General features: G+C 33.0%; 3 protein-coding genes across 3 annotated transcripts; all 3 read right to left on the reverse strand.

Moving 5' to 3' along the window:
• Positions 1–1,256: 1,256 nt before the first annotated feature.
• LOC146949434 (uncharacterized) lies at positions 1,257–1,826 on the reverse strand. The gene has a single exon (XM_085748525.1). It carries the CDS (start codon positions 1,824–1,826, stop codon positions 1,257–1,259), a length of 570 nt encoding a protein of 189 aa, XP_085604651.1.
• Positions 1,827–2,767: 941 nt separating this feature from the next.
• LOC146949435 (putative leucine-rich repeat receptor-like serine/threonine-protein kinase At3g14840) lies at positions 2,768–11,439 on the reverse strand. Its single transcript, XM_085745486.1, has 24 exons — positions 11,295–11,439; positions 10,687–10,846; positions 9,820–9,891; positions 9,660–9,728; positions 9,274–9,345; positions 9,126–9,197; positions 8,858–8,929; positions 8,692–8,763; positions 8,508–8,579; positions 8,168–8,239; positions 7,974–8,045; positions 7,780–7,851; positions 7,041–7,103; positions 6,807–6,872; positions 6,677–6,712; positions 6,527–6,567; positions 5,920–6,296; positions 5,624–5,819; positions 5,389–5,538; positions 5,173–5,291; positions 4,850–5,060; positions 4,489–4,726; positions 4,251–4,401; positions 2,768–3,452 (listed from the first exon to the last, which is right to left on the reverse strand). The coding sequence occupies exons 1-24, from the start codon at positions 11,404–11,406 to the stop codon at positions 3,063–3,065; spliced, it is 3,027 nt and encodes a 1,008-aa protein (XP_085601612.1). The 5' UTR covers positions 11,407–11,439; the 3' UTR covers positions 2,768–3,062.
• Positions 11,440–13,541: 2,102 nt separating this feature from the next.
• LOC146949436 (putative leucine-rich repeat receptor-like serine/threonine-protein kinase At3g14840) lies at positions 13,542–21,615 on the reverse strand. The gene is made up of 24 exons (XM_085745485.1): positions 21,328–21,615; positions 20,705–20,879; positions 19,891–19,962; positions 19,730–19,798; positions 19,461–19,532; positions 19,313–19,384; positions 18,779–18,850; positions 18,580–18,651; positions 18,396–18,467; positions 18,094–18,165; positions 17,900–17,971; positions 17,705–17,776; positions 17,355–17,417; positions 17,123–17,188; positions 17,001–17,036; positions 16,869–16,912; positions 16,039–16,415; positions 15,751–15,946; positions 15,516–15,662; positions 15,146–15,264; positions 14,841–15,051; positions 14,498–14,735; positions 14,192–14,342; positions 13,542–14,035 (listed from the first exon to the last, which is right to left on the reverse strand). Exons 1-24 carry the CDS (start codon positions 21,437–21,439, stop codon positions 13,637–13,639), a joined length of 3,051 nt encoding a protein of 1,016 aa, XP_085601611.1. The 5' UTR covers positions 21,440–21,615; the 3' UTR covers positions 13,542–13,636.
• Between the last annotated feature and the right edge of the window lie 526 nt (positions 21,616–22,141).

Below are 22,141 nucleotides of genomic sequence, written 5' to 3' on the forward strand. Positions count from 1 at the left end.
GGAAAGAGAAAGAATGTTGTTGTGTTTTTTTTCCTTCTGTTGCTGTGTTTTTGTTTTAGACTTTTTAAACTGGTTTTTTGAAGAACCGGTTTAAAAGATTTTTCTTTTTTGATATTACAAAAATACCTGCCAGCTAGGAGGTGTATGGAGGAGTGGTATGAAAAGGGGTGTTCATGAATCTTTTTCCTTTTTTTAATAAGGACGTTCCATCCATAGCCATGGGCTGCCCGTCAATCAGAGTATTATAAGCATTTAAAATAACAGAGTATCAAAAAAGAATTTTGATATGAGTCATCACTATTTTAATATAATCCGGATATTGCTCAATTTGGAAAAGCAATACTTTGAGCTTGTGTTGTATGTAACTTAAGAGTTTGTAAACTTAGATATTTATAAACTCATATGACAAAAAAACTCTTTTTGGTAACATTTTATTTTCCCACAAGTTTATACCTTATTTAGGGCCCATTTGTTACGAATTAAAATGAAAGTGATTTTGACATAAAATAATTTAGAGATTATATTTTAGAGATTTTATGAAAAATCAGAATTTATTTTGCGTTTGTTTACCGTAATAAAAACCACTTTTTTAAAACAAATAATCTAGTTTGTTTGGATACAACTATATAAAAGACATTTTTTGTTATAAAATTAGTTCAATCTTTTAAATCATATTTTCTCCCTCCTATAAAAAAAATCTATTTTTTGAGAAGCTGCTCTTAACAGCTTCTCATTTGAAGCTGTTTTTAGATTATTTTTAGATTCTGATTTTTTAAAAAGCTGTAACAAACGGTTACAAAACTCTTAAAAGTGGTTTTTTTTTCTTAAAAAAGATATAACAAACGGGCTCCTATATTTTTTTTGATAAGACAAGAAGTAGGCTAGACGTCAAGGAGCCCAGACACATCTCAACTAGGTTGCCACCCAAAACCATTGAAACAATGCATAACGGGAAGATAAACAACCGAAATCTTAGGGAAAACGATAATTAGGCAAGTCATTCCTATCCCTAAAGAAGTCGAAAGACAACGAAGGTGGTAACACGTCAAACCAAACCGTGCCAGTCAAATCATGCTCAAGAGAAGCCATCCGATCCGCACAACAATTTCCTTCACGATAAATATGAGAGCAGACAGCAGTAATACCAAGTTGAAAACAATTATGCTAGCGGGTCCGAAGACGGATAGGAATCAAGTTCGAATTGAAACTAGCAGCATATTCCATGGCAAGAATAAGGTTTGTAAGCTCCGCCTCAATCACTCTCCAATCACGGAAGATGCCCCGCAAGACGCGAAGGAGTTGCAGACAGATCCATCTGTATTTACCTTTACCCAACGGACGGCTGGAGGCTTCCAAACCACGGGAGTAATATCTTTAAACCGACGGAAAGAAGGGGGAACATGAAATTTTGTCAACAGAGAGGTGTCTGAAGGAATACAGTTATCTGCCGAGAGAGAGTCACTCAAGGAAACCGATGCAATAATACTATTCTGCGCCATATGCAAAGAGTAACTGCGGCCACCAAATCTGATAGCATTTTGAGCCAACCAAATAGTATGCAACATGTGAACTATGACTGAAACAAATACATCCCGAATCTGAGAGGTGCAACCAGACGGAATACAATTTAAAATAGCAGCAGTGGACTGTAACTGAAACAAACAATTCAACATGGACCCAAGCCAATACCAAAGGCTAGCCGCAAAATCACAGGAGAAAAATAGGTGAAAAGAAGTCTCAGTTGATCTGTAACAGAGCACACAAATAGACACAAGAGTGTAACCATGGGACTGGAGATGCTCATCGGTGGGCAACTTATGATGCATAAGTCGCCAAAAAATTCGATAACATAATTTGATAAGTTAATTCGATCAACTTATACTCTCTCCGGTTACATTTATAAGCAATAAACAACTTTTTAAGTACATTCAATAATTAATATAATTAATGTATCTAACCCATAAATGTAACCGAATACATTAATTATTCAATGCACCTAAAAATACATTTTTTGCTTATATATGTGACCGGAGGGAGTAACTTTAAAGTTATCATTTTTCTCTCAATTTTATCCATGTCATCTTTTTTTAAAAGTAATAAATAATAATCAAACATTATATTTTTAACGTTAGTATTTCATATTTCTAAGTTATTTCAACGGCTAAATTAATCAAACATCATAAATTCTATCAACTAATTTATCCACTATAAACTATAAATATGAAATGTAACATTAAAAAGATCATCGGATATAAGTTATCTTATTAACTATTCCACGGAACAAAAAAGCAAACTATAGAAAGTGATGATGGAAATACATCAATTTATTTTCAAATATGAAAAATTAATATTAAAATGCAACTATACATAAATAACATTAGAATGCAATTAATCATTAACAGTTTTTTTGATTTGGACAAGTGGAGGTAGTATTTGGTAGCGCTATTTTGTCTCCTTTTTTATACATTCAAAGTATATAACGCTAAAACTCACCATTTTATCTTCTTTATAAACATTCAAAGCATCTGAACCTAACTTTTTAAAGGATTATTTTTAATAAAAATCTTTGCTAAATGTAAAGCTTGTCGTCAAGAAAGTTAAAATAAATAAATAGAACTTCAATTTCATATATATAATTTCCACGTATGTCTGATTCAACGTATGGAAAAATTAAAATTAATTTTAATATGTTTGGTTGTTTAAATAAAATTAAGGAGGCTCAAAAGATCTTATGACAGAGAGTTATAGAAGAGGAGATCTACGTCTGATGAAGCTCCAACTTTAACTATAAAGTCGGCACATTGATTTCCTTCACAGAGAGTGACATTACTTGCTCAATTAAATGCTTGATGTTTTGAATCAAAACAGCATAAACATGGAACATCATGGTGGAACCTTTAATAAGATTGATACACGGACACGGTAAAGAACCCGAGTAACAAACTAACTTGTGTTGTTGGTCTCTTTTGCCAACATTAGGCCTTTGTAAATAGCGAATAACTGTCTGAAGAATGTCACAGGAATGCTGAATATAGCCAGAGAAACCAGATAAATAAAAATATTTAGAAAGTATTTAAACTTCTACAAGGAGAATCCATGCTGACAGAATGCATATCTGCATCAGACATAAATTCTGAAGTTGCATTTATTAAGATGCTCTCTTCTTGAGTCTCATGTGCATCAACTTTTTCACTTTGTTGATAATACTGTTGAATCATTTCCAACTTCTTGCCTTCAAAAACTTGGCTTGTGTCTTGCACCATTTCTTCAACAACAGATTTTCCTTCAAGCATGCTTACAACTGATGACATAGTTGGTCTGTGCATTGGAGAAACATGAGTGCATAAAAGAGCTACATTGATCATGATCATTGCTTCCTCTTTTTTGAAGTCTTCACCTAACCTCTCATCAACTAGGTCCATTATATTGCCTTCTTCCTTCAAGAGATGAACCTGATAAAGATGAAATACAATTGGAATTCACAATTTGGATTGACTTAATTAATTGAGCTTGTATACTGGTATAAACACTTGTGAGACTGTTTGGGAGTGCTTATGGAAACAATTTATGACATGTATATAAGCTGCTTTTAGGTTATTTCCATAAACTCTTCATGATAGCTTATATGAAAACAATTTGACTTTATTTTATCTTGAGTTATAGAAATAACTTGTGCATAACCACTTATATGATAAACACTTAATTAAGCTATTTATCCAGCATGGCCTAAATTAAAATTCAAGATTGAAGTTATCCATAAAGTATGTATGAAATACAGTATAGAATCACCCATTTTGTAATCAGCATTTCTATATAAAGCGAATTAAACCATCACGAAAGCATCGTGAATTAAAAAGCAACCAATGAAAACTTGGAATTGTGCAGAATTCACGGTAAGTCAATTGCAAAAGGAGGAAGTCAATAAAAGTGGCTGGGTGGAATACAAAGTCGCGATGTCTTCGCGAAATAGGATTTTGCTTGAAATAGCAATTTTCTTTTGTAATTCTAGTTTGACTAAAAGTAAAAAATTTAGCAAGCATGGAGGACACTTTATTTGGATACATTCTTGGAAAATAATATAGATGATTTCATTAAATAATTGGAAGTGCAAATTGTATTTCTCTTCAAAGGTGGCATTTCGTGAAAATTGAATATGATTTTTAAAGAACCGTTTACAAAACAAACTTATAAATACTGCGACAAAGACTCAAATCGGATATAAGGTATGAAGTTATGGATGGGTTAGTTACCCAATCAACAAGAGAGAAGCATTCATCCCTTGGCCTATTCATGGTGTTGTGCTTCCCACTAACAATTTCCAAGGCAACAACTCCAAAACTATAAACATCTGCTTTCTCCGACAAATATCCGTGCATTGCATATTCTGGAGCCATATATCCACTGCAACATCGAAAATTAGGTTGGAAAATGATAAATACCCTTCAACAAATTCCATAAGAAAAACAACAAATTATATATAGAACTCACTATGTGCCGGCTACTCTAGTAGTTATATGTGTGTGTCCGTCATCTTTAAGCTTGGCCAAACCAAAATCAGATATCTTTGGATTGAGATCTTTATCGAGCAACACATTAGTTGCTTTGATGTCCCGGTGAACTATCTTTAGCCTCGACTCTTCATGTAGGTAAGCCAAACCTCTAGCAATACCGACACAAATTTTCTTCCTTGTTGACCAAGTCAATTTCAATTGACCTTCTCCTTTGGCTTCATTTTATAATGTCATAGAAAATTAGACAACCTAATCATATGGTACATGCTTTGTATAAAATATTGTAGATTGTATTAATGAAAGAGCTAGAAAACATGAGTACAGAGAAAAAGATTTACCAAACAAAGCACAAGCAAGGCTATTATTTTCCATGTATTCATATATCAGCAGCAACTGATCTCCCTCCATACAACAGCCATAGAGCTTAACTAGACAAGGGTGTTGCAAAGCAGAAATCAAGCCGATCTCATTAATAAATTCGCGGTTCCCTTGCTTTGATTTAGAAGAAAGCTGCTTAACTGCTACTATTGTGCCGTCTGAAAGAACACCCTGCAATTACAGGAGTTTATACTATATCTCTATATATGAAAGAAGTTATAAAGAAGTAAAAACAATAATAGATCTTCAAATTTCAAATGAAAGTGTAGATTTTCCACAATACCTTGTAAACAGGACCAAACCCTCCTTCTCCAATCTTATAGGCAATATCAAAGTTGTTAGTTGCTGCTTTGATTTGCCGTAACGTAAATAGCCCAGGTTGGAAATCTAAACCCTTTAGCTCTGTTGGTTGAAGTGAAAACAAATATATAAATCAACATTAAAATCAGGGATATATGTTATGAGTGTTTTAGATTTAAAGTATCTTCGTAATGCTTACCTCTTTCTAATGGACCTATCTTTCTTCGATATCTTCTCCATCGAGCTATACCAAATATCGTTAAGATAACTAGTGCTACAGCCACTACAACTGCAACAATATCCCACACTAGTCTGCTACTTTCCTTTTCCACTGGTGGTGGTGTAAAGTCTGCTTGATTATGATATAAGAGATTTGCATGTATTAGAGGATTAGGATAATAGCAAAAGAAGAACTAAAGAGAACTATTACTAACCAGGATCAACCGATATAGCCGATATAAGAGGGCCATATACCGATCCAAATGGGATAGCAGTTGTCCCTTTCCCAGCCCAATGAAGGCGAATCTCCAGCGTATTACTAGTCACACTAGCAGTGAACTTCTTTATGATTGCCTTACCAACTCCACCGGCTTCTTTTGCAATATTGAAATCCTTCAGCACCAACCTTTTCTGCAATAATTCAATCAAAAGATGGTTTATAATCTTCAAAGGTCAATTTGATCAATACGAAAAATGTCATTGAAAAAGATAAGACAAAGAGACTATGAACCTGAATATAAATGTCAAATATACGCCTTCCAAGGCTGTTATATGTTTGGTCATCGGTGAACATTATCTCCGCAAAATGGAGATTTACTGTGTAGTTTCCATTTCCCAGGCAAAATCCGTAATATGTTAAAGAAAGAGGAGAAACCCGTGCATCCATATACAATTCACCATTGTCGATGGAAAGGTTCATTTTATTAGACCAGGTATAGTAGTCCACGAGGCTACTATCAAAGAAGTGGCCGGTGTTGCTAAGTGCCCAATTTGATCCAGTACGGTGAAAGCTTGCTGGTCCAACTTCATTTGAATCATCGTCATATGTCAAGCTTTCCTTAGAAGTTACGAGCTTACCACCACAATTTATATGGAGAGAGTACCAAGCTGGAATAACCAGAAAAGAATTAAATTCTAATTACAATAAGATAACCACATTAGGAAAAAAAATCTGATTTTTCCATCCTCATGTATCGAGTCCTCCTTTGCGCATTTCTAGTCCTCCACAACAAGCTCTTCGTATAGGGAAGAAAATTTCGCATTTCACATTCCACCTTTGAAGAAATAAATAAATTGAAATGAAGAATCTGAAGGAAATCTATGAAGAATCAACTTACTTTTCGGACAGCCATTGTTCCCCAAACATGCAACCATTCCCCTGAGAAAATAATGAAGGTGTGTAACATATCAGCATAATCACATTATAATATGTATAAGCTATATGCATAAAATAATTTATTGTGACTGATTAGTAGTACAAAACTTACGAGTTATTTCCCTCTGAAGATGATGCAAACAAGTTCCTAAGGCACATGATTAATAAACAGCCAAAGCTTAGATAGTTTCTTAAAATTTCTGATACAAAAAAAAGTATGATGCAAATACATGGATTCTCACAAGGTTCCCTGTTGACATGTCAACTGCTCTGGATTTTCAATGCTCAAGTTGTTGTATGAAAGATCTCTGTGTCAATTTAAGCATGCGATTCAGAATTAAAGACGGAACAAAGAACTATATGTAACACCTTTTGGTATAGAAACATTGAAAACTAATGGTACACCAATTTAGCATGCAGAAGTTATAATTTTCAAATCAATAAATAAAATAAGTAGGGTTGGAAGGATTACGCACGTGTAGTCTGGTCGAGCTATCCAATTTGGTAGCGGTCCAGTAAAAAGGTTTCCAGTTAAGTATCTAGGTAAAAAAAACATAAGTGAAGTCCATTTATAAAACTCATAATTAATGATGAACCATCAAAATGGTAAATAGTACTAAATTAGATCCTATTCCCAGATGATTTGGATGGTCCAGAAGGATCCTTTCATCGACTTAACTGAGTTGATCATGTCGATATTCATTTTAATAAAGATTAGATCATAGATTAATGATATCAAGACAGAAGTTGCACCAATGTTCTCACATTTCTCCTTATATCCACTTATAGATATTCCGCTTTTTCTAATCATTCCGAGTTAAGCTTCTCAGTGAGGGGAAGCTACATAAACGAGCATATGCAAATGGACATAGTTCAATATTGCGGTCCACAACCGCAATTGTGGCTGCAATATGAATGTTTGAGATTTCTTCAGCAGCATCACAACTGCAGTTGCGGCGCAGAAATTGAAAACCATTCACATAGACTTGAAAGGAGTCTATATTTTGGAGAGAAATAAATCAGATTCATTTTTTTTTTGAATGTGTGTCTCTATCTAAAAACCAATGCAGTACATTTTATTAAACTCTCGACATTTCATTGCAAAAATGTCTAACCATGTCTTGATCAGTTTAAATCACACTAAGTTCTTGCAAGTATCTTTAAGAATCCAATTGGTTTTAGTTGTATACAAGTAACTCAAAGGATATTGCTTACAGTATATTTATGTTCTCAAGGCCGCCCAAAGTGCTCGGAATCTGTCCGCTTAATTTGTTAAAACTGAGGTCTCTGAAAAACAAATTATGTTTGGGATAGTATTACTCAAGAGAAAATTTGGTTTCAGAAAAGAAACAAGCAAAATGTTTAGTCACCGTAATATAATGAAATAAGATTCTTGTTTTAGTACTTACAATGATCTTAAACTGGTAATATTTCCAAGATATTCTGGAACTGTTCCTATAAGATTGCAACTCCTCAGTATTCTGTCAAACAATTTGATAATATGTAATTCTTTAAGTGCTAAAAGGCTAAACTGTCTCCTCGTTCTTATTTTTTTGTACTAAAAATACTGCTTTATAGTAAAAACCATGCAATATACACTCACAATGTCTCCAAAATTTTCAAGTTCATAAGTTGCGGAAAATGAGAATCTGATCCTTTCAAGTCACTTATTCTCCTGCATAACATTTCTTAAGCATGGTGAAATTCAATACGAGAAAATTTGAATTCTGAGTCTGTGATCATAAACTATGAAGCATTGACACAGACACGAACACCAGACACGATACATACATTGACACGCAGACACCCGTAATAATTTGAAAAAATTGAAGTCATCAAATGTGACCACATTTGTCGGTGTCGGGCTAGTGTCAGACACCGATCATGCCATCAATTCGAAGTGTCAGTGCTATACAGACCTCAATAAGAAACATCTTACTTACAAGTCGGTGAGGTTTTTTAGATATGAAATTCCAGAAGGAATTGGACCACTTAAACCACTCCCTTGCATAACCCTGTCACAATAAAAAGTCATTCTTTTGATAAACAGATAAATAATATGCAAGTCAACTAGGAAAAGAAATTGATGATTTAGAAATTTCACAACAATAAACAAAAGGTTCATACAGCCTTTCAAGACTTCCCCAGCTTTGAATGAAATCAGGTATAGTTCCAGAAAATTGATTGTCCCCAAGTCGACTGCATTTTTAGACCGTAAGCAACAGATTAATGTGAAATCAAATTAGTAAATGTAATTCAGTGTAACAAAAATAACTTAAGAAAGTATTCTTACATGTGCTTCAGATTAGTGAGCTTAGCAAATGTTGCTGGTAAATTTCCAGTAAAATTGTTGGATGTAAGAAGTCTACAACAACATTGAAATTGCTATTAGAGGTTATGATTCTCATTCTCTGAAGGGTTGTGGTCATGGGAATTCGGAGTTTAGCCAGGAAGTACGTAAAGTCTGGCAAAAAATTGTTTCTCCTATGCTATAGCCGCTATTAGACAACACTGAAATATAGAAATTGAGAATTCCAAGTCCTACAAATTAAGGGGCTTACAGTCTTTCAAGTTGATGAAGATTTCCAAGCTCCGGAGGGAGCTGTCCGGATAATTGATTGAACTCTAGAACCCTATGCATTTCAAGTTTCAATATTTTTAAGTTCCTTGAGAAATTTTCATAAAATTCACATGAGAAAAATTACTTACAAGCTTTTCAGAGTGGTGATTTTTCCAAGTTCTTTTGGAATTGGACCAGTTAAACGATTTCCTAATAGTGAACTGTCACAAAATTAAGTAACATGCAAAACTAGTTAGAAGTTACATACCAAAAAGAAAAGAAAAAAAAATCTAAAAATGATCTAGAAAAACAAGATCCATTTCTCATAACTTTTTATTAGTAAAAAAATTTCATTGCTAAACCGAATTTTATTAGTACGCAAGAAAACATGATGGAAATTCTGATCACTTGTTTAAGGAGTATAAGTCTTTTACCACTTGGAGAAATTATTGTTGATGAACTATTTACTAATTAAATTCCATTAATCAACATAAAAAAATTAACAAGAAATCAAAGAAAGAGTAAGAGAAAATACATGTTGACAAGATGCATGGTACCCCATTGTGGAGGGATTGTACCATTAAGGTAGTTGCGTGTAAGATCACTGTACCACAAAAATAGAGAACCCCATTGTTGATGATAATTTAATAATGATGATGAGATAAAAATTTAGTAAGGTTTAGAATAACACATACATTTGTTGGAGGTAAGGTAATTTCACAAATTCCCTTGGAAGTGTGCCCGAAAGATTTTGTGACTTGAGAACACTGCATCATATTATTTTTTAGGCAAACATGAGATTATTATAAGATTGTGTAACACCTTGAAATTATGATCTGAACTTAGGAATTCACTTGAAAAAAAACGAGTTATTTTAACATCTAATTATAAATCATTTAAAATCTAATTATAAATCATTTAAAATAAGTTATTTAACTACAAAGTATTTCCCCTGAAATAAAAATGACAAATTATTTTAAATCTAGAATGTAAGTATATTTTTTTAGTTTAGTAACCTATTTATAAGTTATTAACAAATATAAATTTAGATTCCGAAAAGTATAAGTTAATTTTTAAATTAGAGAACACGTTTAAGTATAATAATTTGCTGTAAATTATAAACTTCAATTCCCACTTGAGATGGCTTTAAATTATAAATAGCTTTAAATTATATAAACTAGCTTCAGTAAAAAATATTTGGATTCCATCCTTAGCTAGAAACTCCTTTCCCACATGCTATGGCTTTTTCTTCACGTATACCACATTTGTACATAATCCACACAATATAAGCAAGAGATCCCTCAGTATTTAAGCATGGCATAGTCCCAATTTAGCATTTTGTACTAAAAGGTATTTTTGACCGACGAATAATACTAAAATTCTTGTTAAATAATAACAGAAAAAATATAGTTGTAGGTTTTTCCTTCAAGTATCATTATAGCATTACTAGACCAAACACAACACTATAGAAAAATTGATTTGGTCTTTTGGGCATAAAGACACTGAAGGAGATATTCAACAAACACACAAAACAGACACATATATGGAGATTAGAGACATACATGCTAACAATACGGCAGACAGTGGCATTGGCAAAATGGCAATTGCAAGTTACAGCATTTTGACCAGAAGATGTCCAGTTACTTTCTCCACTGCATGGATCTATGCTGAAGTCCCAATCCTTCTTTCCAAGTGTCTTAGCTATGTCTTTCATAACTTGTACTGTATATTATTCAAAACCAACATATATACATAATCATAATGTTAAAACCATATTGTGTTGGAATTTAAAATAGGACTTTTTTTCTACTACTACAAAAAGTTGAGTTAGTGACAAAAAAGTAGAGATTGAAAAACAAAAATTGTTTGAGTTCAGTATTAAATAGGCAAAAATTGAAGACTAGTTTTATTTATTCCGTCTTTAATATTCAACGGGTGAGTAGGGCCTCAGGGGCTCACCAGGATTAGAACAGTCTCAAGACTAAAAGAGCATTGAGAGTTGTACTTACATATTATACACAAATAAGGTCCTAATTAACGCCGGCATGAGGAGTTAAACTCAAGCCCTTGCGAGGTATGAGCCTACTCTTTACCAACTGACCAACTTCTGTTGGTAATAGTAATGTTTTACTGTGGTAATAATTTAGTAAGAGACATATAAGGTACGTACCTTCTTCTTCTAATAAAGTAGCACCACTGGCAAATGGAGAGATGAAACAAACTGAAAGAAGCAAAAGATGGAATAATAGAGAGAAATTCTTGATCATGATGATAAGCTTCATATTTGAATGGAAATGAAATCAGTTTTGGAATGTAAAAGGTGTATATTAAGAAATGATGCAGCAGAGAAAAATACTTTCTGTATGATTGTTTGTATATATATTGTTGACAAAAAGTTGAAGAGAAAAAGAATGACTCTATGACTTATAAGAAGTCAATTAGATCTTAAGCATGTTACCAACTTGTTTATATGTAGTTAGAAATGTGAAATACGCAAAATTTAAGGTTTCTTAAAGGAGGTTACTTGATTTAAATATATGAATTATGATGAAGTATAAATGGGGATACACGTTGTAAAACTTGAAATATGTGTTAGGTATTATCTTCCTTATAGTTTTGTTTATAACTTTCTTAGACAAGTTGCAAATTCGGTGCTATATATCTTGTGTTTATTCAGAATATGGTTGACTTTCTGTGTTTTGATTAAATTTTAAAGTAATAATAATTTAAAGTTGGTGAATGAGTCAAAGAAGTAAGAAGAAAATCCAAGAGAAAGTCACAGGTGAGCATGAAGTGTGAAAGGAGGAGACAGAAATCATAAATTATTTAGTCTAAAATATATTATTTACCACTAACTTAAGGACTCTAATTGTTGAAGTCAATGTGCTAGTTTCTTTGTTGATAAGAAATCATAAATTATGAATTTGCATTTTTGTTAAGATTAGAAATCAAATTGTTTTCCAAGAAAAAAATTACAAATCAAATTCAACATTGTGGAATTTACAACATTCACCGATCAACGCATTAACCATTTGCACTAGACTCCAGTGATATTAATCTGCTTTGTGGATATATAGAAAAGTTGAATTTAGTATCAAAGTATGGATACAAAGTTGCATATAAAAATGTTTTCTTTGTGACACATAGGCAACAATTACGAACTGTAGTGACTTCTAGGCCAACAATGCAAACTATTATGTCACCTATTTGAGCAACTTATAGAATACATTTTAGAAAAGTGTTGCTTTAGACAACAACATAATAGACAATCCCCAAAACTGCTGCATATGCTTTTTGGCAACAGTTTTCATAGTTCAAACTATATTTGTTTGTTAATTGTTATAGAAAAGTGAAAAGGTTGCCATGAGGGTAACCCTGCAATGTTTTATTAGTTTGAACTGTAGCATGTGATGGAAAATGATGGGACTTAAGCACATGAGGAGAGTCCAGTCTAAATGACTGGGCCATTCATTAGAGAGGAGAGTACTTTAGCTTAATGGGTGAATACTAACACTGTAACGCCCTTTATAAGCTGATGTCAATAACGACTTTAATTCAATAGGCACTGACCCAGTGGTTGCTCTTTTCTCTTTGGAGGCTTCACTCATCTATCAATGATTCAGTATGGTGAGCTTAAACTAGCCTATAACTAACCCTTTTCGGGACCAAACTATCAACAAAAGCACCAATTATTATGACTTAACCACATAGAAGAGACGAATTCAAAAGACTAGTCTATTGGATAGGAAAGGATCATGACTGTAATACCAAATTGAACACTTTTCTCTACTCAATGTGAGACTCCAAATAGAGAAGCACATTAACAAACCACGAGGAAAAGGGTAACAAATGTTGAAGTATGATATCCAATCCGTTTTTCTATTGCTTAATTTTACTTTTACCCATTCAAGTATCATGTGATCCCTTCACTTTTCTTTTGAGCGATTTTGATCCCTTATGTTTTCTCTCTGATTTGATAGCCCCCTCCCAATTTCCTCCAAAAGCTTATGAAGATACATTATGTACCTAAAGTGCTTGAAATTACTTTTTTTTTCGTAACAAGAAAAGCTTGTGAAGATTGTCGAAATTAATTAGAATATGTTAGTAAAATAATATTTAACGCAGTAAATAAAATTAAAAATAATTGTATATTTAAATTGGAGGTAGTAAAACATATAAAGTTATTAAGCTAATGATTGGATGGTATATTCAAGTTTTTGTCCAACATAGATGATGATGTTAAACTATCAAAATCCTATGTGTAATCTGCATTCTACAAATGAAAGGTTGCTCGTCAAAAGATTGGAGTATTTTTTTTTTTTTCAGACATAAAACTAGAACTCTTAGAAATGAATTACATCACTATAACAGACTGTATCTATTTAACAATTTTTTGCTTTTAAAAATAACATTATAATAGAATTCAAAACTAAGTTTAAGATATCATGGTTTCTTCACATGATAATGGCAGGACTTCAAGCAGCAGATGCAATTATTTATCAACAAACAATCTTAATTTCTTTTCTCCCAATAGGAAGAATCAAGATGGACAGGATAAAGATCTCTAGCTGATGAAGATGAAGCAGTCCATGGCCCATCAGTTAATAAACTCTTACTTTGTGTTTGTGTTTTACTTATCTTATTTTCTTCAATCTGATAGTAATACTTTCTCATTGCTTCCAACTTTTTCTCATCCATTACTTCACTTGAATCTGAAACAAATTCTGGAACCACGGTATTTCCTTCAAGCATACTTACAACGGACGACATGCAGGGCCTAAGGTTTGAAGTGACGTTCGTGCATAGGAAAGCCACATTGATCATCACCATGGCTTCCTTTTTGTTGAAATCTGAACCTAATCTTCTATCAACTAGCTCCATCAGGTCACCTTTCTCTTTCAACAAATGTGCCTGTTGAAAGAAAAAAAAAACAAAGAGTTTAATTTCAAACAAATGTAAAATTCTTCAAAGAACGAACAATAAATGTGCGACACAAAACGAAATGCAAGTAGATAGTGTCATGGATAATCAAATTTACATGGTCAATGGAGAACATAGAATAGTTACCCATTCCAGAAGAAGGAATGCTTCCTCCTTTGATTGATACATGGTGTTGCTCCTTCCACTAACGATTTCCAAGGCAACAATTCCAAAACTATAAACATCGGCTTTGTCTGTCAAATAACCATGCATTGCATATTCAGGAGCCATATATCCACTGCATAGTTTGAACATAAAATTGTAATAACTTGATATCGGTATACAACATATAAAAGTTTTATACTATATAAAAATAGCATTTAAATTGAATTTGGTAACTTTATGGAGTAATTTTTAATAAACTCGGAGAAGGCAAGAATTGTAGTTACTCACTATGTCCCAGCAATTCTAGTGCTAATGTGAGTATTGTCCTCCTCATCAAGCTTGGCCAAACCAAAATCAGATATCTTTGGGTCGAGATCTTTATCAAGCAACACATTAGTAGCCTTGATGTCCCTGTGAACGACCTTAAGTCTTGATTCTTCATGAAGGTATGCTAAACCTCTAGCAATACCAACACATATTTTCTTTCTTGTTGACCAATCTAATCTTATTTGGTGTTCCTCTGGACCTTCATTTGTGAATGTAATAAAAATCAGACAATGAAACTTCATAGTCAAGTGCTACGATAGAAAATGTGAAAAATCACAAAAATAGACCATACAGGAAAAATTGCCAAATAAAGCACGAGCAAGACTATTGTTTTCCAAGTATTCATATATCAGCAACAATTGATCTCCCTCCACACAACAACCGTGGAGTTTAACGAGATAAGGATGTTGCAAAGCAGAAATCATGCCTATCTCGTTTAAAAACTCACGATTCCCTTGCTTTGATTTTGAAGAAAGTTGCTTCACTGCTATCAATGTCCCATTTGGTAAACTTCCCTGAATTTTAAGGAATGGTAGGCTGTTAGAAGTTGAAAAGGAGTTTTACGAAAAGCATGACACACAAGAGGTTTTGATATATTATGCAAAATACCTTGTAAACCGGACCAAACCCTCCTTCTCCAATCTTATAGGCAATATCAAAGTTGTTAGTTGCTGCTTTGATTTGCCGTAACGTAAATAGCCCAGGTTGGAAATCCAAACCCTTTAGCTCTGTTGATTGAATTATATATAAATAAAATCAGAGATATTTTTTGAGTATTTTCCACATCAATACATTTAGCAAGTACAAATGTAGACATAATGGCAGCCTTGACTAAACAATCTATATTTTTATAAAATCAAATTCAGCCTGTTATGTTTATAAAGGAATTTCCCAAAATTAACTTTTATGCTTGAAAAATCCCAATTGTGCATCAAAATTCCTTAGTGTTTTAGAGTTAATCTATCTTCTTAGGTCTTACCTCTTTCTAAAGGACCTATATGTCGTCGACATCTTCTCCACCAAGATATACCAAATATCAGCAAGATAACTAGTCCTCCAGCAACAACAATCACAACAATTTTCCAACCAGGCATGCTACTTCCCTTTTCCACCGGGGGTGTAAAGTCTGTTTAATTACAATAAAATATAAAAGATTTGCATATATACCATATTAGAGGATTATGGCATAAGGACCATGAAGAACTATAACTGACCAGGATCAACCGATATAGCCGATATAAGAGGACCATATACTGATCCAAATGGGATAGCAGTTGTCCCTTTCCCAGCCCAATGAAGGCGAATCTCCAACGTATTACTAGTCACAATAGCAGTGAACTTCTTTACGACTGCCTTACCAACTCCATTGGCTTCTTTTGCAATATTGAAATCCTTCAGCACCAACCTTCTCTGCAATAATTCAATCAAAAGAAGGTTTATAATCTTCAAAGGATCAATACGAAATATGTCGTTGAAAAAGATAAGACAAAGAGACTATGAACCTGAATATAGATGTCAAATATGCGCCTTCCAAGGCTGTTATATGTGTGGTCATCGGTGAACATTATCTCCGCAAAATGGAGATTTACTGTGTAGTTTCCATTTCCCAGGCAAAATCCGTAATATGTTAGAGAAAGAGGAGAAACCCGTGCATCCATATACAACTCACCATTGTCAATGGAAAGGTTTGTTTTATTAGACCAGGTATGGTAGTCCTCAAGGCTACTATCAAAGAAGTGGCCGGTGTTGCTAAGAGCCCAATTCGATCCACTACGGTGAAAGCTTGCTGGTCCAACTTCATTTGAATCATCGTCATATGTCAAGCTTTCCTTAGAAGTTATGACCTTACCACCACAATTTATATGGAGAGAGTACGAAGCTGGAATAACCAGAAAAGAATTAAATGCTAATTACAATAAGATAACCACATTAGAAAAAAGTTATCAATACAAAAAACAATTGGATTCTTGCATCCTCATGTATCGACACTTCCATTGCTATTTCCTTAACTTTCAGTTTGAATTGACTTACATAAGTTGATGCAAGAGAAAAAAGATAAGCAGTGGATTCATGAAAAAGAGAAATGAAAAGATGATTTGTTTGGTTACATGATATCTAATTTGTAGGTACTCATTAATAAATGCTTGCAAAGAAGGTGAAGCCAAGAAAAATGGACCATTGACAAACATTACCGATTAAGTTGTTCAGATGACCTACTCATATTAACATGGCGTTCTTCGGGAAGAAAATTTTGCATTTCACATTTTACCTTTGCAGAAATAAATAAATTGAAATGGAGAATCTGAAGGAAATCCATGACCAATCAACTTACTTTTCGGACAGCCATTGTTCCCCAAACATGCAACTATATTACCCCTGAGAAAATAATGAAGGTGTGTAACATATCAGCATAATCACATTATAATATGTATAAGCTATATGCCCTAAGTAGTATAAAACTTACGAGTTATTTCCCTTTGAAGATGATGCAAACAAGTTCCTAAGGCACATGGTAAAGATCAAAAGATTAGTTAGTTTCTTAAAATTGTTAAAACAAAAAAGTTATGAAAAAACAAGGATTCTTACACGGTTCCCTGTTGACATGTCAACTGCTCTGGATTTACAATGCTCAAGTTGTTATATGAAAGATCTCTGTCAATTTAAGCATGTGATTCAGAATTAAAGATGGAACAAAGAACTACATGTAACACTTTTTTACATTGAAATATAGAAACCCAATGGTACACCAATTTAGCATGCAGAAGTTATAATTTTCAAATCAATAAATCAAATAAGTAGGGTTGGAAGGATTACTCACGTGTAGTCTGGTCTAGCTATCCAATTTGGCAGTGGTCCAGTAAAAAGGTTTCTAGTTAAGTATCTAGGTAAAAAGATCAGAGAAGTCAATTTATAAAACTCATCAATAATTTATGAACCATCAAAATGCTAAATACTGTTAAATTATATATCCTCTTCCCACATAACGCGGATAGTTTCAAGAATCCTTTCATCGACTAAACTGAGCTAATCATATCGATATTCATTTTAATAAAGACTAAATCGTGACCCACGTGGGTTGGCCCGGTGGTGTTGGCTTGGGACCTTCAAGTTTGCTCAGGTCTAAAGTTAGAATAAGTGTATACAAGTAACTCAAAGGATGATGCTTACAGTATATTTATGTTCTTGAGGTCGCCCAAAGTGTTCGGAATCTGTCCGCTTAATTTGTTAAAACTGAGGTCTCTGAAAAAGAAATTATGTTCAGGATAGTATTACTCAAGAGAAAATTTGTTTTCAGAAAAGAAACAAGATAAATGTTTAGTCACCATAATATAATGAAAGAAGCTTCTTGTTTTAAATACTTACAATGATTTTAAATTGGTAATATTTCCAAGATATTCTGGTACTGTTCCTATAAGATTGCAACTCCTCAGTACTCTGTCAAACAATTTGATAATATGTAAATCTTTAAGTGCAAAATGGCTATGGTGTTTCCTCTTTCTTATTTTTTTGTTACTAAAAAGATTGCTTTATACTAAAAATCCAAGAAATTCACTCACAATGTTTCCAAGTTTTTCAAGTTAATAAGTTGCGGAAAATGAGAATCTGATCCTTTCAAGTCACTTATTCTCCTGCATAACATTTTTTAAGCATGGTGAAATTCAATAAGCGAAAATTCGAATTTTGAGCCTGTGACCACAAACTATGAAGCATTGACACGCAGACACCCGTAATAATTTGAAAAAATTGAATGGATCAAATGTGACTACATGTCGGTGTCGGGTCAGTGTTAGGCACCAATCATGCCATCAATTCGAAGTGTCAGTGCTCTACAGACCACAATAAGAAACATCTTACTTACAAGTCGGTGAGGTTTTTAAGATATGAAATTTCAGAAGGAATTGGTCCACTCAAACCACTCCCTTGCATAACCCTGTCACAATCAAGAGTCATTCTTTTGATAAACAGATAAATAATATGCAATTCAACTAGGAAAAAAAATTGATGATTTAGAAATTTCACAACAAGAAATAAAAGGTTCATACAGCCTCTCAAGACTTGCCCAGCTTTGAATGAAATCAGGTAAAGTTCCAGAGAATTGATTGTCGCCAAGTCGACTGCATTTTTAGACAGTAAGCAACAATTAATATGAAATCGATTAGACCGTAAGCAACAGATTAATATGAATTCGATATAGTAAATGTAATTCAGTGTAACAAAAATATCCAAAGAAAGGATTCTTACATCTGCTTCAGATTAGTGAGCTTAGCAAATGTTGCTGGTAAATTTCCAGTAAAATTGTTGGAGGTAAGAAGCCTGCAACAATATTGAATGAATATTCCCTCAAAATAGAAAATATTGAATGAATATAATAACACTTATTTTCTAGGTTTTTCTATATAAATCAAACTACCTAGAAACCTATGAATTTGGAAATAGTTTCGTCACCAGTGTTCATCTAATCAGTTCAAAGAAGCCAAGTTTAAAGCATAAAATGTAGACAAAAAACTTCTCAATCAACACTGAAGATAAATTTTTAGTAGATAAAAATAAATCAACCAAATGAAACGGAATATAATAGTGTTATTAATCGTGGATCGTGGAAAACAGCAATTTATTCAAATTCCGCTATGATACAGTGATGATGTGATATGACACGGTTATAGCATATTGTGGAACAACAACGATTTATTGAAATTCTGCTATGCTATAGCCTCTATTTGTCAACGTTGGAAATTGAAACTGTGAATTGCAACTCCTACAAATTAAGGGGCTTACAGTCTTTCAAGTTGATGAAGATTTCCAAGCTCCAGAGGAAGCTGTCCAGATAATTGATTGAACTCTAGAACCCTATGCATTTCAAGCTTCAATATTTACAAGTTCCTTGGGAAATTTTCAACAAATTGACGTGAGAAAAATTACTTACAAGCTTTTCAGGGTGGTGATTTTTCCAAGTTCTTTTGGAATTGGACCAGTTAAACGATTTCCCAATAGTGAACTGTCACAAAATTAAGAAAACCGAATTTTCTTAGTGCGCAAGAAAACATGATCGAAGTCCTTATACCACTTGTTTAAATGTATAAGTCTCTTACCATTTGGACAAATTCATTGTTGATGAACTATTTACTAATTAAATTTCATTAATCAACGTAAAAAAAATTAAAAAGAAATTAAAGAAAGGGTAAGAGAAAATACATGTTGACAAAATGCATGGAACCCCATTGTGGAGGGATTGTACCATTAAGGTAGTTGCGTGTAAGATCACTGTACCAGAAAAATAGTGAACACATAAACATTATGGTAATTTAATAATGATGGTGATATACAAATTTAGTAAGGTTCAGAATTACACATACATTTCTTTGAGGTAAGGTAATTTCACAAATTCCCTTGGAAGTGTGCCCGAAAGATTTTGTGACTTGAGAACACTGCAACATTGATTTTTGTGGCTATGAAATTCATAACTAGAAATCTAGAGCATAAAAATATTTTTATTATAAGCTTGTTTACTTGGTAGAAATATATAATCACTCTTATTTATTACAATAACACGGAATGCAAATTAAATGGTTGAATTCAAGTATTTAATGAATTTTAATTAATTAAGGTTGGTTGAAAATATTTTGGTTCCATCTTTAGTTAGAAACTCCTTTCTCACATGCTATTGCTTTTTCTTCACGTGTACATAATCCACACAATATAAGCAAGAGATCCCTGAGCATTTAAGCATGGCATAGTCCCAATTTAGCATTTTGTACTCAAAAAGTATTTGACCGACGAACAATACTAATATTCTACTTAAATAGTAACAAAAGAAACTTAGTTGTAGTTTTTTCCTACAAGTTTCATTATATCATTTTCCGTTCTTTTTATAACGCTAACGCAAGTAGAATATCAACGATATTTTATTGAAAATTTGCGTGAAAATTACAAACAATATTTTATATAAATTTTTTGATATAGATTAAAATTATAAGTATAGATATTTGTGATTACTAGTCCAAACCCAACACAAAAAGTAAAATTGATTTGGTCTTTTGGGCATAGAGACACTGAACGAGGGACAATGCATAATATATGCAAGGTCAGGGTTCACATCCCAGCCACCACAAAAAAAAAAAAAAAAAAAAAAAGATCTTCAACAAACACACATGGAGATTAAGGACATACATGCTAACAATATGGCAGACAGTGGAATTGGCAAAATAGCAATTGCATGTGACAGCATTTGCAAACCCTTTCACTGAACTAGAAGATGTCCAATTACTTTCTCCACTACATGGATCTTTGTTGAAGTCCCAATCCTTCTTCCCAAGTGTCTTAGCTATATCTTTCATAGCTTGTACTGTATATTAATTCAAAACAAACATATATACATAATCATAATGTTAAAACCATATTGTGTGTTGGAATTTGAAATATAACTTTTTTTCTACTACTACAAAAAGCTGAGTTAGTGACAAAAAGTAGATATTGAAAAACAAAAATTGTTTGAGTTCAGTATTAAAGATGCAAAAATTGACGACCAGTTTTATTTATTCCGTCTTTAATATTCAACAGGTGAGTTGGGCCTCAGGGGCTCACCAGGGTTAGAACAACCTCAAGACTAAAAGAGCATTGAGAGTTGTACTTACATATTATCCGCAAATAATGTCCTAACGCCGGCGGGAGGAGTTAAACTCAATCCCTTGCAAAGTATGAGCCTACTTTACCAACTGGTCAACCTCTGTTGGTGATAGTATTGTTTTTATTGTGGTAATAGTTTACTAAGAGACATATAATTTGGTACGTACCTTCTTCTTCTAACAAAGTAGCTGCACTAGCAAATGAAGAGATCAAACAAAAAGCAAGAAGAAAAAGATGAAATGATAGAGGGAAATTCATGTTCATGATGATAAGCTTCATATTTGAATGTGAACGTGGGGGTGTATATTAAGAAATGAAGCAGCAAGAGAAAAATACTTAATTCCTGTATGCTGTGTATTTATTGTTGACAAAGAGTTGAATAGAAAATAATGACTCTATGACTATGAGAAGTCAGTTAGATCTTAAGCATGCATGTTGCCAGCTTGTATATATGCAAAATTTAAGGCTTCTTAAAGGAGGATACACGTTGTAAATCTTGAAATGTGTGTTAGATGTTATCTTCCTAGTAGTTTTGTTTAACTTTCTTACACAAGTTGCTAATTCGATACTATATATCTTGTATCTACTCAGAATATGATTGACTTTCTCTGTTTTGATTAAGTTATAAAGTAATAATAATTTAAAGTTGGTGAATGAGTCAAAGAAGTAAGAAAAAAATCTAAAGAGAAAATCACAGGTGAACATGAAGTGTAAAAGGAGGAGAAAAAAAAGGAGGAGGTTAGTGATGATAGAATATATTATTTACCACTAACTTAAGGACTATAATTTGTTCAAGTCAATTTGCTAGTTTCTTTGTTGATAAGAAATCAAACATTATGAATTTTGCATTTTTTATTTTTTTTTTATGATTAGAATCAAATTCAATATTGTGGTGTTTACAACGCTCACCAATCAACGCATTAACCATTTGCACTAGACTCCGGTGATATCAATATGCTTCATTGAATATAGTATCTTTGT

The sequence above is a fragment of the Medicago sativa genome, chromosome 2 (assembly GCF_051527215.1).
Source record: "Medicago sativa cultivar Bolivia chromosome 2, Bolivia_mono, whole genome shotgun sequence".
NCBI classification, from domain to species: domain Eukaryota; kingdom Viridiplantae; phylum Streptophyta; class Magnoliopsida; order Fabales; family Fabaceae; genus Medicago; species Medicago sativa.

Excerpts from the sequence above, each read along its gene's own strand:
- LOC146949434 (XM_085748525.1), bottom strand. The coding sequence starts at position 1,826 with ATGCATCATAAGTTGCCCACCGATGAGCATCTCCAGTCCCATGGTTAC.
- LOC146949435 (XM_085745486.1), bottom strand. The coding sequence starts at position 11,406 with ATGAAGCTTATCATCATGATCAAGAATTTCTCTCTATTATTCCATCTT. Across the intron at positions 9,892-10,686 it reads GTCTGCCGTATTGTTAGCAT|TGTTCTCAAGTCACAAAATC; the intron begins GTATGTCTCTAA and ends AATATGATGCAG. Across the intron at positions 8,580-8,691 it reads TGGGGAAGTCTTGAAAGGCT|GGTTATGCAAGGGAGTGGTT; the intron begins GTATGAACCTTT and ends TTATTGTGACAG.
- LOC146949436 (XM_085745485.1), bottom strand. The coding sequence starts at position 21,439 with ATGAAGCTTATCATCATGAACATGAATTTCCCTCTATCATTTCATCTT. Across the intron at positions 20,880-21,327 it reads TACTTTGTTAGAAGAAGAAG|TACAAGCTATGAAAGATATA; the intron begins GTACGTACCAAA and ends ATTAATATACAG. Across the intron at positions 18,166-18,395 it reads CTTAAAAACCTCACCGACTT|GAGAATAAGTGACTTGAAAG; the intron begins GTAAGTAAGATG and ends AATGTTATGCAG.